The sequence below is a fragment of the Enhydra lutris genome, unplaced genomic scaffold, assembly GCF_002288905.1.
Source record: "Enhydra lutris kenyoni isolate GAN:26980312 unplaced genomic scaffold, ASM228890v2 scaffoldscaffold45, whole genome shotgun sequence".
NCBI classification, from domain to species: Eukaryota; Metazoa; Chordata; class Mammalia; order Carnivora; family Mustelidae; genus Enhydra; species Enhydra lutris.
The window spans coordinates 6,333,047-6,350,343 of NW_019154129.1; the positions used below are offsets into that span (position 1 = coordinate 6,333,047).

General features: G+C 49.3%; 1 protein-coding gene across 1 annotated transcript; it reads left to right on the top strand.

The window, feature by feature from the left end:
• Positions 1-3,507: 3,507 nt before the first annotated feature.
• LOC111156235 (ribosomal L1 domain containing 1) lies at positions 3,508-16,855 on the top strand. The gene is made up of 9 exons (XM_022516986.1): positions 3,508-3,675; positions 4,438-4,577; positions 5,384-5,522; positions 6,652-6,800; positions 6,890-6,991; positions 11,279-11,372; positions 11,459-11,584; positions 13,029-13,334; positions 15,323-16,855. Exons 1-9 carry the CDS (start codon positions 3,577-3,579, stop codon positions 15,647-15,649), a joined length of 1,482 nt encoding a protein of 493 aa, XP_022372694.1. The 5' UTR covers positions 3,508-3,576; the 3' UTR covers positions 15,650-16,855.
• The last annotated feature ends 442 nt before the right edge of the window (positions 16,856-17,297 follow it).

Sequence of the window (17,297 nt, forward strand, 5' to 3'; positions counted from 1 at the left end):
TTCTTTCTTTTTTTTTTTTAAGTAAGCTCCATGCCCAGTGTGCAGCACAATACGGGGCTTGAACTCACGGCCCTGAGATCATAAGCAGAGCCGAAATCGACAGCTGGACAGATGCTCAACCGACTGAGCCACCCAGGTGTCAAGTCTTACACTTTGTCCTCGATGCTGTTCCCCTCATCAGATTTCAGTACCTAGACGACCACAGTCGTTTCCTGTAAGCCCTGTCTCAGCCATTCCAATGCATTACATATTCTTTAAAGAAATACTAATTATGGGGGCGCCTGGCTGGCTCAGTGGGTTAAAGCCTCCGCCTTCGGCTCAGGTCATGATCCCAGGGTCCTGGGATCGAGCCCTGCATTGGGCGCTCTGCTCAACGGGGAGCCTGCTTCCCCCTCTCTCTCTGCCTGCCTCTCTACTTGTAATCTCTGTCAAATAAATAAAATCTTTAAAAAAAAAAGTTGTTAAAAAAATACTAATTATGTCATGTATGGGATAAGTGCTAGGTACTAGGACACAGTGGTGAACATGTATCATTTATCATTTTCCTATGATTAACTGGCTCTCCCCGACCCTCTGAAAGCTTATCCTCCAATGGGAGAGCCAATTATGAGGCAACAACTGTGGAGGTGGCAGTGTTTGGGGAAGGAGTCAGGGCACGTGGGAAGGTATGAAGACAGAGTGGAGCTGAGAGCAGGATCTCCAAGGGGTGGGGGCAGTGTGTGAAGTTAAGGACATGGGAGGGAGGCACCAGATGAAGCCCACCTAATGTGTGAATGACCGTGTCATTTATTGTTCAAACTGAGGCACTTTTTCAGGACAAATACTAAACTAGATAGGATACCAGATAACAGATGCCAACTCTGATATATGTGAGGCGTCTGGAGCAATCTGCACCTTATCCTCACAACGATAAGGCCACAGAGGTGGTCAAGCATGATCGGCTTTGATAGGGTCAGATTTGCACGTTCTGACGAAAACTGAAGGGGGCAGGGAACGGAGTAAGATGCACAAATGGAGACAGGAAGACGAGTTAGCTCAGTCGGAGGAAAACAGGACGCCGGCTGCACTACAAGATGGCAGTAGAAGGAATTAGATAAATACAAGAGACATCTAAAAGGAATACACAAGTCTTTGCCGTTGACCGTGTGTGGGGGGTGAGAAGGGTTAAGGATGGCTCCCATACGCTGGCCGCGGCAACTAGGTGGCTGGTGGTGCCAACGACTGAGACAGAAAACACGGGACACGCAGGCCTGTGGGGAAGGTAATGAGTTGCTGTGGGACCTGCTAGGCATGAGGTCTCCCCAGGACCTCTGCGTCAACACAGTGGATGGGTTTGAAGACAGAAGGTCGACAAATTCCCATTGGCTATCTATGATGGATAACGAATTACCCCCAATTTGGTGCCTTAAAATAACAAACACTTAGTGCCTCACAGTTTCTGTGGGTCAGGAGGCAGCACAGTTAGATAGTTCTGGCTAAGGGTCTCTCGAGAGTCTGTGGTTGGGGTGCCTGGGTGACTCAATTAAGCAACTGTCTTCAGCTCAGGTCATGATCTCAGGATCCCGGGATCAGGCCCTGCCTTGGCTCCCTGCTCAGCGGGGAGTCTGCTTCTCCCTTCTTCCTCTGCCTGGCCCCTACTCGACTTACTCTCTCTCAAATAAATAAAATCTTAAAAAAAAAAAAGTTTCTGATCATCTCAGTGTTCGACTCCCCGAGGATCCACTTCCGTGCTCACTCCCATGGTTGCAGCAGGCCGAGGAGCGTCAGGACATGGTGGCTGGCTTCACCCAGAGCAAACACTTTGAACACAACAAAAGAGAGGGAGGGAGAGAGAGATGCAAGGGAAAAAATACTCAAGGTGGAAACTATAGTCTGCTGTGTCCCATCTGATAGAAACAAGTCACACTCAAGGGGAAGGGCATGAAGCACCATCACTTAAATATCCAGGAATTTCTGGGCATGTGTCCTATTTTTTTTATATCAAGACAATATCACAGCCAGATTATGAACTTTCCCAAAGCCTACAGATGAATGAGGCCACCTCTTCTTCTTCCCTACCACCAGCTCAAAAACCATATACCTACACAGGGCTCCAAGGTACATAGCAACCTTCAGTCTCGCAATGAATTAATTCCCTAAGCTACCATTCTAGCTCATCTCCTATCCTCCCCTCTTCCTGTCCCTGCTCCAGCCACTTGCTCCCTGCAAACACCACCCTGCTCCTTTAAGGCATGCCTTTGCTTTGGTCTACAAGTCTGGTTCTCAACCTCGAATTCAGATGTCACATGTGACTCCCCTACCGCTCTTCTCAGAACGCTAGAAAACGCTGGCACACCTGGCCTCCCACAAAATTCAGAATACTGTGCTAAAATGAAGACCTTTTGACATGAAATTCTAGAACAGATGAGTGAGAGCAGGTGCTGAAGGTTTAAAAACATTCCTTCCACAAGCTGATTACAAAGTCACTATCAGAGATCAGCAGAAGAACAAGCCTTCCTCCAGGTTTGCCAAAATGGAAGGAGCATTTTGGGGGAAACAACAGACATGGAAAGCCCCCCCTACTCCCATTCTTTCAGCTCTCAAACATGTCCACAGCTAGTTGCAAAAAGACTAGAATCGTCTTGTATGTCCATCAAAATATTCCTAAATAAACAGTTCACCTACACGATAGAAGGGAGTTTTTAAAAACGAGGCAGAGCACTAGGTACCGACGTGGACAATCTCCAAGATACATGCATTCGGAGGAAAAGACAACGTACAGAACAGCGGGTACACTAGACGACTATCTGCTTTCCAAAAAAGATGATTAATGGCCGCCTGGGAGGCTCAGTCGGTTAAGCATCTACCTTCCGCTCAGGAAGATCCCAGGGTCTTGGGCTCAAGCCCCGTCTCGGGCTCCCCGCTCAGCGAGAAGCCTGCTTCCCCTTCTGTCTGCTCTCCCTGCCACTCCCCCTGCTTGTGCTATCAAATAAATACGTAAAATCTTAAAAAGGAAAGAATACGTTTAAACCCACGCATCCATAAAGAGGAAGAAGTATGTATTTCCTAACGTGCCTGGAACATCCCTGGAAGGCTCCACGTGGCCGCGGGGGGACCTCGGGGGACGCGGGGTGGGAGGGGCTTCTACCTTCTCCGGCCTCGGATTATTCCAGTCCGCACGCTTCGCCCGCGACCGGAGGCCCAGGAGAGACCCGCGCCCCCGGCCTCCGAAGGGGAGGCGGCGGGTGGCAGGCGAGGCGGCGGGTGGCAGGCCAGGCCTCGCGCTCTCCCCGCGCCCCTCCCCCACATCCAGGCGCTCGCTCGAGTCCCTCCGCGCAGAGCGAGAGCCAGGAGTCACCAGGAGGCTCCCGCGCCTCACGCGAGACACTGGGACCCCAGGCGCGCCCGCTAGCCCGGTTCACTCGAGCCGCCAAAACTCCGCAGCGGTGACTTCCTGGGTCTTGACCCCGCGCTCCCGGACGTGACGCGAGAGACCGGTCCCGCCCCCCAACTTCCGGCTACGGGCCTGAGCTCGCGCGTGCGCACGGGGAGCCAGACCCGGGTACCGCGCGCACGGCCGCACGAGGTGCGAGCGAAATGGAGGGTTCCGCTTCCACCGCACCCTCATCCTCAACCGCAGCCTCGGACTCCGCTCCCGCGACCCCGGCCTCCGTGGAGCAGCTGGACAAAGGACAGGTGAGCGGCCCTTTGGGGCGTGGGGCTCGGAAGGCGGGGTGGCAGGGGGCTTGTGAGACGCGGGGTGCCGGTGCGGGCTTCGCGCCCCCGCGGGCGCCCCCGGAGTTTGGGGAGAGTCGCTGGGTCGAGCTGCGCTCAGCCTGCCGCCTCCTTCCTGCGCGCGGGGAGGCGCCTGCCGACCCCCAGCCCTGCGGCCTGGTCCCCCAGGTAGATTGCAGGTGCAGCCGGGGTTCCGGGTTGAGACGCACCTGGCTCTGCTTCTTTACCCGTTGGCTTGACCGGGTCGCTTAATTCTGCAAGCCTCAGTGACCTCGGGTCTAAGAGGGCCTCTGCTTGCTGGCTTCGGCGCCTCACCGGGATCAGATCCTCACCGGGATCAGAGGAGGCGAGGCCTGTGAAGAGCTGTAGCCAGGGGCCTGACCCTTGGTAAGCGCCCAGTGGGTGCTAGTTATGGCGTGTTGCGCTTTTCCCGGGATCGCTGCCTCAATCATCGAGGCCGCGGGAAGCACGTTCCCACCTGGCGCGATGCCTTCACGTGGGAGAGGCTCTTTTTGGCAAGTGGGTGCTGAGCGGATACTTCGGTCGTTTCTGATGCAGTCTGATCCCAAATTGTAGGATCCTAATACAGAGGGTTGTGGAGTTGCCTATTCAAATAGAATTTGAGGAGGAAAAAAAAAAAAAGAAAAGGAAAAAAGGCGAGAGGAGGGAGCAAATGCTAAATTAGAGTGAGATTTAATGTATTTGCATATCTCTACTTTGCAGATTAGAAAGGCAGTGGAAGCTCTGTTGACACATTCCAAGTCCAGGAAAAACGCAAATGGATTGCTTTTGAATGAGAATGAAAATTTCTTTTTAATGGTGGTATTGTGGAAGATTCCAAGTAAAGAACTGAGGGTCAGATTGTAAGTTCTGATTTTCTACTTTTGCCCTTGTTATCTGCTCGGTCATTCTGTAGAGCTGTAACAGTTGCGCTTTTGTTTCTGGTGGAAATTTTGCAAACTCAAATTATGAGTTGAAACATGTAATTGTGCCTTTAAAAACAAAAACAAAAACACGGGGGCGCCTGGGTGGCTCAGTGGATTAAGCCTCTGCCTTCAGCTCAAGTCATGATCTCAGGGTCCTGGGATTGAGCCCCGCATCCCGCTCTGCTCAGCATCTCCCCCCACCATCTCTGACTGCCTCTCTGCCTACTTGTGCTCTCTCTCTATCTCTGTCAAATAAATAAATAAAATCTTTAAAATAATATAACCCCGTGTGTATTACCTTGGGTGGCTTCATTATGTTTTAAGTCTCCTTATATCCCACATAGTAATTGATACTTTATTTGGTGGGGGAGGGCCCTGGGAAGCAGCAGAGAAAGAATCTAAAGCAGACTCCACACCTGGGTGGAGCCCAGTGCAGGGGTCGATCTCATAACCCTGAGATCCTGACTTGCGCCAAATCAAGTTGGACCCGTAACCACCCAGGCACCCTCAGTTGATATCTTGGAGTCTGGGTATTTGTGATGGTTTACTTGGATCTTAAATCTCTTCTCTGTATCATTGAAGACTACATACATTTTTAAATGTTCTTGGTGGAGTATTTGCTTAAATAGCGCGGACAGTTTGTCGGAATGACTGAATTTATTGTGTCCTGTGGAATAGAAACATACATTGTGTTGTGTCTGTTATAACGCTTGCTTTCTCTGTCCCATCTCTATGTTTTGCAGGTCCTTGCCTCACAGTATTCGATCAGATTTAACAGATATTTGTTTACTTACCAAGGATGAACCCAACTTAACTCCTGAAAAGACGGAACGGTTTTACAAGAAGCTTTTGAACAAGCATGGGATTAAAACCATTTCTCAGGTCAGGAGCGGTTAATATTTTCAGGACAATTAAAAGATCGGATTCAGTCCTTAAAGTGATAAGTCATACATTCCTGTACTACCTGCTAACCTAGTATTTCTGTCCTAGAGATTTTATTTTTATTTATTTAGCCACTCATTCATTCATTTTAAAAATTTCATTTTTGCATAATCTCTCCACCCACTGTGGGGCTTAAACTCACGACCCTGAGATCAAGAGTCACGTGCTTCACCGACTGAGCCAGCCAGGCGCCCCTAGGAATTTAATTTTTTTTGTCTTTTTAAGATTTCTTATTTATTTATTTGACAGACAGAGATCACAAGTAGGCAGAGAGAGGGGGGAGGCAGGCTCCCTGCTGAGCAGAGAGCCCGATGCGGAGCTCGATCCTGGGACCCTGAGATCATGACCAGAGCTGATGCAGAGGCTTAACTCAACTGAGCCACCCAGGCACCCCAGGAATTTAATTTTTAATCTTATTTTTTTCTTTATAATTTTTGTTGGCTTCAGTAAGGTATGTTCCATCTTTTCTATGATAGATGAACTGTTAAGGTTTTGTTTGTTTGTTTGTTTTGACCTAAAAGCTAATGTGTACATAAGTAACTTTTTTCTTTTTTTTTTTTTTTTTTTTTTTTTTTTTTGAGATTTCATTTATTTATTTGAGAGAGCATAAGCCAGGGTAGAGGGAGAAACAGACTCCCCACTAAGCAGGGAGCCCAATGCTGGGCTGGATCCCAGGACCCTGGAATCATGACCTGAGCCAAAGGCTTAACCAACTGCCACCCAGGCGCCCCATCCTTAACTTTTGTATCTTGAAGAGTTTCCAGAAGATCATTCCATTAGGTCACAGTCAGCACTTTCAGAACATTCCCGGGTTTGCCTGTGACTTGGCGCCTCCCGCTGTGGTTTGTAGTTGCTGGTGTCCTTTCGTTATAGGCCGTCCCAGCTCATCAGTCTCTGTGTCCCCAGTGGTTAACACAGTGCCTGGCCCATGCTCGGTGCTCTCCACATGTTCCCTAAACTGTGGCCCTGGGACATTTTAAGATCCGGACACAAGTTATTGCTTCAGTTTTCTTCTTCTTGTTCAAGTTCTTAACTTTTTGTGTTTTTCCTCTTCCTTGTGTTTTTTTAGATTATCCCCCTCCGAACTTTAAAAAAGGAGTATAAAGCCTATGAAGCCAAGCTCCGCCTCCTGGGCAGTTTTGACTTCTTCCTTACCGACGCGAGAATCCGGCGTCTCTTGCCGTCCCACCTGGGGAGACATTTCTACCACAGAAAGAAGTAGGTTTCTTACCAGTAACGGGGTTTGAGCAGAGTGAACTTCGCAGATGTGTATACATTCTGCTCCAAGTGCCTGTGTGTTCTTACAGAGTTCCGGTACCTGTAAACCTTCTGTCCAAGAATTTATCCAGGGAGATCAATGAATGCATCGGTGGAACGGTCTTAAACATCTCTAAAAGTGGTTCCTGCAGGTAGGGCAAAGCTATCAGTGTCTCGTTTTCTATCCACTTGATAATAATTATATAAATTTTTTTTTTTTTTTTAACAAGATCGTGTTAATGAAACCAGATCCTTCTGTTAAAAGTAAGGTATATCCCTAAGAAGTACTTGGTTCCCTAGAAAAGCGCCATCCCATAAAACTTTGTACAGTGATGGAAGTGGTCTGTATCTGGGATCTGCATAAGAGTCCTGAGCATGGGGTGCGTGGGTGGCTCAGTGGGTTAAAGTCTCTGCCTTTGGCTCGGGTTATGGTCTCAGGGTCCTGGCATAGAGCCCTACATTGGGCTCTCTGCTTGGTGGAGAGCCTGCTTCCTCCTCTCTCTTCTGCCTTCTTGTGATCTCTGTCAAATAAATAAATAAAATCTTTAAAAGAAGAAAAGGGAGTCATGAGCTGTATATGGCTGCCGTGGCCAAGGAGCTGAATTTCTAATTTTACTTGATTTCACGTAATGTAAACTGAAATAGGCATGTGTGGCTGGTGGCACCTGTAGGTATTGTGGGAAACAAGGAGGACAAAACTAACACATAGTGAACGTCAGTGGTTCTGGGCTCTCCTGTTGCCCGGGATCATGTTACCTGTTACAGGGGAGAGACCCCTAAGTCTTTTTTTTTTTTTTTTTTTTTAAGATTTTTTTTTTTTACAGAGATCACAAGTAGGGAGAGAGGCAGGCAGAGAGAGAGAGAGGAGGAAACAGGCTCCCTGCCAAGCAGAGAGCCAGATGTGGGGCTCGATCCCAGGACCCTGAGCCGAAGGCAGAGGCTTTAACCCACTGAGCCACCCAGGCGGCCCAAGACCTCTAAGTCTTGATTTGACTTCTTGTTCAGTGAATTCATCATCCATCCTGCCTCATCTGCTATCTGTTGTCTCTTTGTTTTCACACTGATTTCTTCTGAATCAGGATGGCAAGCTGGGTAGAACCCCCCACATCTGGCCTCTGAGAGACTTTTTGGGGAGGTGTGGCTCTCCAGGTGGACAGAGAATGTGGCTCCACCTTTTTCAATACCCCAAGGGGCCGGCTAAGTTGGAGCACTTGGCAGATGAGCAGAAGGAGGGGATTTTTTTTTTTTTTTTTTTAATCATATAATGTATTATTTGCCCCAGGGGTACAGGTCTGTGAATTGCCAGGTTTACACACTTCACAACACTCACCATAGCACATACCCTCCCCAATGCCCATAACCCAACCACCCTCTCCCTGCCCCCTCCCCCTGGCAACCCTCAGTTTGTTTTGTGAGATTAAGAGTCTCTTATGGTTTGTCTCCTTCCCGATCCCATCTTGTTTCATTTATTCTTTTCCTACTCCCCAAATCCCCCACGTTGCCTCTCAATTTCCTCATATCAGGGAGATCATATGATAATTGTCTTTCTCTGATGGACTTATTTCGCTCAGCATAATACTCTCTAGTTCCATCCACGTCGTTGCAAATGACAAGATTTCATTTCTTTTGATGGCTGCATAGTATTCCATCATATATATATATATATATATATATATATATATATATATACCCCACATTTTCTTTATCCATTCATCTGTTGATGGACATCTAGGTTCTCTCCGTAGTTTGGCTATTGTGGCCATTGCTGCTATAAACATTCGGGTGCATGTGCCCCTTCAGATCACTACATTTGTATCTTTAGGGTAAATACCCAATAGTGCGATTGCTGGGTTGTAGGGTAGCTCTGTTTTCAACTTTTTTGAGGAGCCTCCATGCTATTTTCCAGAGTGGTTGCACCAATTTGCATTCCCACCAGCAGTGTAGGAGAGTTCCCCTTTTGAAGAAGGGGATTTTTTTCTTTTTTTTTTTTTTTAAGATTTTATCCATTCATTCGACAGACATCACAAGTAGGCAGAGAGGCAGGCAGAGAGAAAGGGGGAGACAGGCTCCCCGCTGAGCAGAGAGCCGGATGTGGGGCTCGATCCCAGGACCCCAGGATCACGACCCGAGCCGAAGGCAGAGGCTTTAACCCACTGAGCCATCCAGGCGCCCCGAAGGAGGGGATTTTTAAACATATTTAGAATTATTTTGAAAAATTACCTTCTGGCTGGGCATCTGTGGTGTGGGGTTGCACAGCTGCCAGGAGGGCAGCACTGGGGGGCTCTGGGGCCTCTCTTCCAGATACCCCAGGAACCTCTGCATGCCCAGGGCAGGGCCCATGGTAAAATGTGACCATCAGGATGTCTAGACTCTGCTTCCCTGGGATGGTTCTGGGCTTGTCTTCTGTCTGCAGGTGGGCGATCCCTTAACTGGGTGTAGTAAAGCTGCTGAGAAGAGTTGGTGGTCAGGCCTGGGCCCAACTCTGGTTGTAGGCAGACATCAAAGTTGTGGCTCGTGGGAGGTGGTCCGAGGGCAGGTCAGAGGCCTAGGGGCCTGGGATCGGTGGGCAGCTGGGAGAGGGAGATGGCTCCGAGAAGGCAGAGGAAGGAGCATCAGTCTCCTCTTCCCCTTCAGGAGAGTTGTGGGCAGCTGACGGACAGTATAGATGCCTGAGCTGTACTTTGCTCTCCTTTCACACCCACTCTTCTCCCGACTCCCCTCATTCTCTCTCCTGTCCCGTCACCTGCCCCCTCTCCTGTCTCCTTCAGTTCTTGTCATCTTCCCGTCTGGGAGACCAGGGATGTGCTTGCACTGGCAGTGAGCCCTCAGCGGGCAGAGCCCTGTCTTTGGCTGGAGGGGTGTGACAGCACCAGCCCCGTCTCATCCTCATTCTGCGACTCCCAGCAGACCATGAGTTTGCCTTCCAGCTCCTGAGGTAGGGAGGACAGGGCCTGGCAGGAACAGGGCCCCAGTGGCTGAGCAGTAGCGGAGCTTTCCAGTTGGCTTCTGTCTATACCCCGCTTCAGCTGAAGGGATCATCTTGCCCTTGGCACGCAGACGCTGTTACACCAGGGACAAGAACTGTTGGTCTTAGATGATGACAGCTGGGTCAGGACAGGGGACTGTAAAGACACAAGCATCCCTCCCAGCGGTCTTTCCTTCCAGAACAGCTCCTCAGGAAAGCTCGAGGGCCAACTGTGTGACCCATGTTTTCTAGAATGAAGGTAGAACTTCCTCCAGCTGATGGCTGATAAGCCTCCCAGGGCAGCTCCTCCATCACCGGGTCATGGTATTTCGGGAGCAGGGCATTGCTAGAAAACAAAAGATCATAATTTCCTTTTACAATATATTGAACCTGGGGTGCCTGCATGGCTAAGGTTGTTCAGTGTCTGCCTTCAGCTCAGGTCATGATCGCAGGGTCCTGGGATCGAGCCATGAGTCGGGCTCTCTGCTCAGTGGGGAGTCTGTTTCTCCCTCTCTCTCTGCTGCTCCTGCTTGCTCATATGCTCTCTCTCTCTCTGACAAATAAAATCTTAAAAATAACATGAAACTAAGCAAAACAAGTCAATCACAGAAAAACAGTTACCGTATGATCTCACTGATAGGTGGAAATTTTTTTTTTTAAGATTGTATTTATTTATTAGAGGCAGGCAGAGCGGGGGTGGGGGTGAAGCAGGCTCCCTGATGCGGGGCTCGATCCCAGGACCCTGCGATCATGACCTGAGCCAAAGGCAGAGGCTTTAACCCACTGAACCACCCAGGTGCCCCTGACAGGTGGAATTTAAGAAACAAAACAGGATCGTAGGGAAGGGAAGGAAAAAATAAAACCAGAGAGGGAGACAAACCATAAGAGACTCTTCGTCACAGGAAACAAACTGAGGGTTGCTGGAGGGACGGGGGGTGAGGGAGGAGGTAGCTGGGTGACAGGCATGAGGGAGGGCACGTGATGCTGTGAGCACCGGGCATTATACAAGACTGATGAACCACTGACCTCTACCTCTGGAACTAATAGTACACTATGTTAATTGAATTTAAACAAAATAACAGTTGTATAAAACAACTACAAAAAGAGAAATAGTGAAACCACAAAGACTTGAACGCTTCTACCTTTAATTTTTTTTCTCAGGATCATGTATTTATGTTTCGCTTACCTGCCTGTGCTGTATTTTTTTTTTTTTTTTTTAAGATTTGTTTATTTATTTGACAGACAGAAATCACAAGTAGGCAGAGAAGCAGGCAGAGAGAGAGGAGGAAGCGGGCTCCCTGCTGAGCAGAGAGCCCGATGTGGGGCTTGATCCCAGGGTCCTGGGATCATGACCTGAGCCGAAGGCAGAGGCTTTAACCCACTGAGCCACCCAGGCGCCCCTGTGCTGTATTTTGAAACACAAATTACTATTATTTTTTAAAACTTTCCTGTCTCATGCTGTATTACATTTCAGTACTATCCGCGTTGGCCACACTGGAATGGAGGTTGAGCACGTTGTCGATAACATCATCACCGTGGCGAAGAGGCTTTCCCAAAAGTTGCCAGAGGTGCGGTCCCGCGGGGGCATGCCTTGACTCTTGTTCTTTAAAAGAAACAGGACCCGCACCGATCGTACCTTTCTTGTCTGTTGCAGAAGTGGGAGAGCGTGAAGCTCTTGTATGTGAAAACCGAGAGGTCCGCTTCCCTGCCCATCTTTTCCTCGTTTGTCAGCTGTCGGGATGAAGCCAAGGGCATACGCACCCCCAGTCAGAAGAAGAAGGTGAGTAGGCTTTAAAATACCGGTGGGCTTCGTCACAGATAGAAACGTGGCCCAGGAAGAGGAGCAGATGCCCTTCCTGCCTGACCTTCAGTGGCTGCCCAGTGGTCCTGCTTTGCGTGCGTTGTCCCCACTCTACAGATGAGCTCCGTTAGCGGGGGTGTGAGTAAAGCGTAGCGAGGTACAGGTACCTTGTGTTTATCGGTACGTTAGTTAAGTGGCCGAGTAGGCTCAGTGGGGGCCTCTGTAGAGGCGAGAGAAGTTAAAAGAAAACAGGAAGTTCATTAAGCACTTTTTTTTTTTAAGATTTTTATTTATTTACTTGACAGAGATCACAAGTAGGCAGAGAGGCAGGCAGAGAGAGAGGAGGAAGCAGGCTCCCCGCTGAGCAGACAGCCCGATGCGGGGCTCGATCCCAGGACCCTGGGATCATGACCTGAGCCAAAGGCAGAGGCTTAACCCACTGAGCCACCCAGGCGCCCCTGGCTCCTTATTTTAAATGTTTTGTACGTAGTTGGTTCCTTGATGCCTTTAAGGTTTTTTTTTTTATTATTATTTTTTATTTTTTTAAGATTGATTTATTGGACAGAGAGAGATGACAAGCAGACAGCGAGGCAGGCAGAGAGGGGGAAGCAGGCTCCCGGCTGAGCAGAGTCCAGTGTGGGGCTTGATCCCAGGACCGTGGGATCATGACCTGAGCCAAAGGCAGAGGCTTTAACCCACTGAGCCACCCTGGCGTCCCCCCGCAAAAAAAAATTTTTTAAATATATTCTGCCCTACTTTTTTACTTATTTTCATTGGGAAGATGACCCAGGATAACAGACTGCTGTTACCAGAAGCAAGAAATCTGAATTTTTTTGCCATTTGTCCGATTCATTTGAGGACTTGGAGAAAATGTTGGGATTGCTGGTTAAAATGTTGGAACCGCTGGTTAAAATGGGGCGGACACGGTCAGGGATGTTACTGACCGGGACTCTGGTTAGGACAACGGACCTCTAGCTGTGGAAACGTTTTACTGTTTCCACTTAAAGCCAAAACCCTGAAGTCAGGAAAAAGTGATCAGTTGTGGGGGTTTTTGGGAAACCGTTTCATTGAGACATAAATCACATCAGAGTGCTCTACAACTGAGGATAATTCTTAACTCCCCCGTGAACGAGATCAGCTTTCGCGGAAGCTCCAGCCGCACACCCGGGTTCGGAGTCCCAGCGTGTAATTCCCAGAGCGGCCATCCTCGGCTGCGAGTTACAGCCAGACTGGAGTTGAGGCTCACGTGCCGGTCGTGGGGTTTGTTTGCTTGGAGTTGGTACACATCGGGGCACTTTGCAGAAGCATAGGGTGCATCAGAGCTGCACGTGCTGAGTCTCTGCTGTTTATGTGCCAACGAGCACGTTCCTTACTGAAGTTACGCTTGCGCTTGTGCGTGTACGGTTTTGTTTCTTTTTTGTAGGAAGCAAAGAAAAAACAAAAACAAAAAGAGTATCGTGAAAAACAGAAAGAGAAGAAGAAAAACAAAAGGCTTATGAAACAGGCTGGGAAGACTCCGTCGGGCCCGGAGAAGGAGGATGTGGACCCCAAAACTAGTGGAACTACAGCACCGACCCCTGCCCCCGCCCCCCAGAAGGAGGGGTCCGGAGCCCGTGAGAAGAAAGAGGGCCGTCGAGGGAAAGCTCAGTCGAAGGTGCAGGAGGAATCCGAAGACGAGATCCCTGTGCTGGTGCCGATAGGGGAGACACCAGCCAAAGGAAACGCGGAGGTACTGTCATTGGTTTTCATTGTAATTGTAGGAAACGCTGCCCGTGGTTTTAACGAGCAGGCCGGGGCAAAAACGTGGGCAGTGGTTTCGTTGCTGACGGAGAGTCCTGGATCCCCCGTGTCATCAGCCTTAGGAAACTTAGCAGGGCAGGGCGGCTCACATGTGTGCTCCGGAAATCCCAACTGCGTGGGTTTCACGGGATCAGTTAAAGGAACAGAATATTTTAACTTTTTGATTCCTTGGTATAGTTTTTCCTCGTTCGCAGTGTCCGTCCAGCTAGGAGAAGGTCTGTTGAACATGCGGAGGAAGAAAGGGGATGCTGAGGGCCTGGATGGCTGTTCTCACCACGGGTACAGCCTGCATGTCCCTGGTGTGAGGCGTGGCCTTAGGAGGTGGGAGTGACCGTCCCAGGGCTAGCCCTGCCCTTGACCGATTGGGTTCTTTGTCCAGTAGCGGCAGTCCTTAAAATTGTCAGGATGTTGGAGTTTTCATGTTGGTGAAAGTACTCCTTGTGCAGGTGTCCCTGGAGTTCTCTGAGTTTTTAAGTCTGTTCGAAGCTAACACAAAGGATCTGTGTACCCGAGAGCATTGTAATTGTTTTTGGAGAAAGCACACTGTGTGTGTTTCCAGGGGACGGGATGTGACATGTTGCAGGTTGGAAGAGCGGATAGCTGACTGGCTGGCGCATAGCTCGAGCTGTAGAAGTGTGTGCGTTTGTACAGAAGCCTCCTTCTCGTTTGCCAGCGAGGCGCAGAGGAGGACATATCATGGGCCTTTCCGGTCGTTTTTATAAGTAATTTGAGATGATGTTCAGTAAGAAAATACAGAGCCCTCAGTGAGTTAAAGCCTCTGCCTTCGGCTCAGTTCATGCTCTCAGGGTCCTGGGATCGAGCCCCGCATCGGGCTCTCTGCTCAGCAGGGAGCCTGCTTCCCCCCCATTTCTGCCTGACTCTCTGCCTACTTCTGATCTCTCTCTCTGAGTCAAATAAATGAATAAAATCTTTAAAAAAAAGAAAAAAGAAAATACAGAGCCCTTGGGAATGCTAATGAAGTAACTAGGGAAAGGGCATAACATTTGGCATTCATTCATTTGTTTTTAAGATTTTTTATTTGAGAGAGAGAGCATGGGTAGAGGGGTGTAGAGGGAGAAACAGAGTCCCGCTGAGCAGGGAGCCCGACATGGGGCTCCATCCCAGGACCCCGACACCATGACCCCAGCTGAAGGCAGACACTTGACCAACTGAGCCAACCAGGTTCCCCAACATTTGACTTTTAAATGAATGCACACTTCTAGGGGAAAAGTAGTGAATGATAGGTAGTTAATATGATGTGCTGACGTTGTCAGAGAATTTTGTTTCTTGTATTTCTTACATTTTCCAAATTTCCCATAACAATCCTACTGTTTTATATTTACTGAAAAGCGAACTTGCTTTGCTGGCTGTTTTTGCCTCTCTGACTTCCTCCCATATTGGACACGTCTGTCACTAGAGTGCTGTCCAGCAGCTGTCATCTGGGCTCCGGAGGATCCTGGAACCTGTTGCCCTCCAAGACCTTCTCAGTCTGCTTTGGGAAGCAGGGCTTCCTGAGAGGCAGCCCGCATGGTTTTTACACAGACAGTTTGGGAAACTCCTGTCCTCACCCACAGGCAAGGAATGTACACCTGAAGATGGAGAAGAGTCAGGATTGGGCCACAGGCTCCTTGTGGTGCTCCCAGTGTGCGCTTCTCGGCGTCTCTACAAAAGACAAAGACGGTTCTCTGTTGACCAGACCTGGGAGAGCAGCACCAGGGTCCTTGCTACCATCCATAATGATGGAAAACAGTTACCTTTCAAAATGCGCACCAAAAGGCAAAGCCATCCCTCATCTTATCACACTGTAGTATCCCTTTGGGGTGTGACATGATAAAGATGACGGTGACATGATATCAGTTCTCAGAGGGGCACTTTCAGGGTTTGTCTTCCCTTGGACTTAACTCTGCTTTTTCTTAGGTGCAAAAACACACCGCAGGAAAGAAGTCTCCAAAAAAGAGTCCTGCTTCCAGCACACCCCGTGGGAAGAAGAGAAAGGCTTTTCCGGGTTTGGAGACCCCAAAGGCTGTGGAGCCCAAGACCCCAGGCAGTGGCCCGGGGAAGAAGCCAAGAATCAAAGAAGACGCAGAGAAAGAAAAAAACTCTTCACGGGGGAAAAAAGACCCAAGACAGATGACCAAAAAGCCAGGGGCCAAGTTCTTCACCACTGCTAGTAAATCTGTGAAAAAAGCTCCCCGCACTCCCAAACAGTGGCCCAAAAAGCCCAAAGTACCCCAGTCGACCTAAAAATCCAGAGACTCAGGCAGAAGGGGGCATCCACATTCCCCAAAGAGCTTTTTAAAAATGCAGGGTCCTGAGCCCCACACCATGCAGTCTTCTCCGGGAGTGAGGCCCAGACTTCAATATTTTTTAAAACCTCCGCAAGTAGTTCTGACATCCGTTTGTGCGCGTGAGAACCAGTAGTTTTGAAGTAAATCCATTTTTTTAAGTTGGTCTTCTGTGCATTTGCTAATAGGACAGAGGGAGAGTACAGTGCCCTCTGGTTGTTTCTACAGCGTGCCGTAGGCCTCTGAGCGGAGTGTCGGCCTTCCCCACCTTGTTGGTTTTCCTGGAACCCCTCCGATGTATCCTTTCCCTCCCGCTTTCCGCCATCTGTTCTCAGAGGCTCCTTTACACTCGTCTGTGCAAACCCTCCCAAAGCTCATCCGCAGGCCCGGGATGGGCCCCGCTGCCGACACTCGGCTCTGGCACTTCGGAGAGAGTCTTGGTGGGTTTTTGGAAAGGACCCTTGAGATCCAAATCACTGATTTCGGTGGCAGTCCGCCACGGCTGTGGGTCACCGAGGCAGTGTGCGTTCGGTGGGTGGAGGCAAGAAATACATGCCCGTCTTACCCCAGACCCGTCGTCCACCTGCGTGCATTTACTCACGTGTACACTGTGTACCTTCTGCATGACTGTCCGGTAGATGTGTTCTGAAGCAGTAAGTGACTCTTGGGGTGCTCAGCCTCGCCCTGGATTTGATTGGGGGTCCACATCCCTGGCTGTAAGCCATGGATGCACTGTCCTAATGGCCAGTGACGTGTGCTTTCCAGAAAGATCACATGGTTCGGAAACAAGGCAAGCTTCCGGGGCTCTTCCTCCCAAGTCAGGAGCCAGACCACCTGCTTTTTTGGTACTACAAAGTAGACGGTGACATTTACTTTTTAAATCACAAAAGTCTCTAAAATGCGGAATTTGTATTTCCGCTGGCCTCATAGGCTCTCGAGTGTGCGTTTACTGTCAAGGGCAAGTGTCATCAATGGGTTTTCCATAGAAACGAGGTGCTATGGGGACGCGGCCAGACGGGCTTCAGAGATGGAGATTCAAGTGCCGTTTTGAAGAGGGAAACTCAACGTTGTCAGGCTAGTCCGTTCTCTACAGGACGTAATTTTGCAGGGGAGAAGCTGTATGGTGTTTTCATCCCAACCTCTAGCCAAATAAAGATTTTGCAACACCAAGTGATTCTGCAGCTTGGCCCTGATTGAATGTAAGGCAGCATTTTACCTTCCTGTCCCCTGTGCCTCGGGTTTCACTCATAAGTTCTCTGCAGTGGAAATGGCAGACTTGCTTAAACTTCCTAAGCAGGATGCGCTTTTTTTTTTTTTGACAAGGGAAAGTCACACTTGGGGCATTGGTGAAAATTCGGAATCGCGATGAAAAGGCACAAGTCATTGCTGCTAGGTGTCTAAGGCTCAGGCATGATCTCAGCTGACGGACAGGGTTGGGAGTGGTCAGTGGTCTCCCTAGGGGCCGAGAGGAGTGAGGGAAATCTCCACTACAGTGAGTCACGCTCTTGGGTTCAAGAGGTATGTGGCTATCTTTTGTTTTTGTTGTTGTTGTTTTAATGATTTATTTTTTAGAGTTTGGAGAGAGTGCAAGCTGGGGGAGGGGCAGA

Excerpts from the sequence above, each read along its gene's own strand:
- LOC111156235 (XM_022516986.1), top strand. The coding sequence starts at position 3,577 with ATGGAGGGTTCCGCTTCCACCGCACCCTCATCCTCAACCGCAGCCTCG. Across the intron at positions 11,373-11,458 it reads TTTCCCAAAAGTTGCCAGAG|AAGTGGGAGAGCGTGAAGCT; the intron begins GTGCGGTCCCGC and ends TGTCTGTTGCAG. Across the intron at positions 11,585-13,028 it reads CCCCCAGTCAGAAGAAGAAG|GAAGCAAAGAAAAAACAAAA; the intron begins GTGAGTAGGCTT and ends TCTTTTTTGTAG.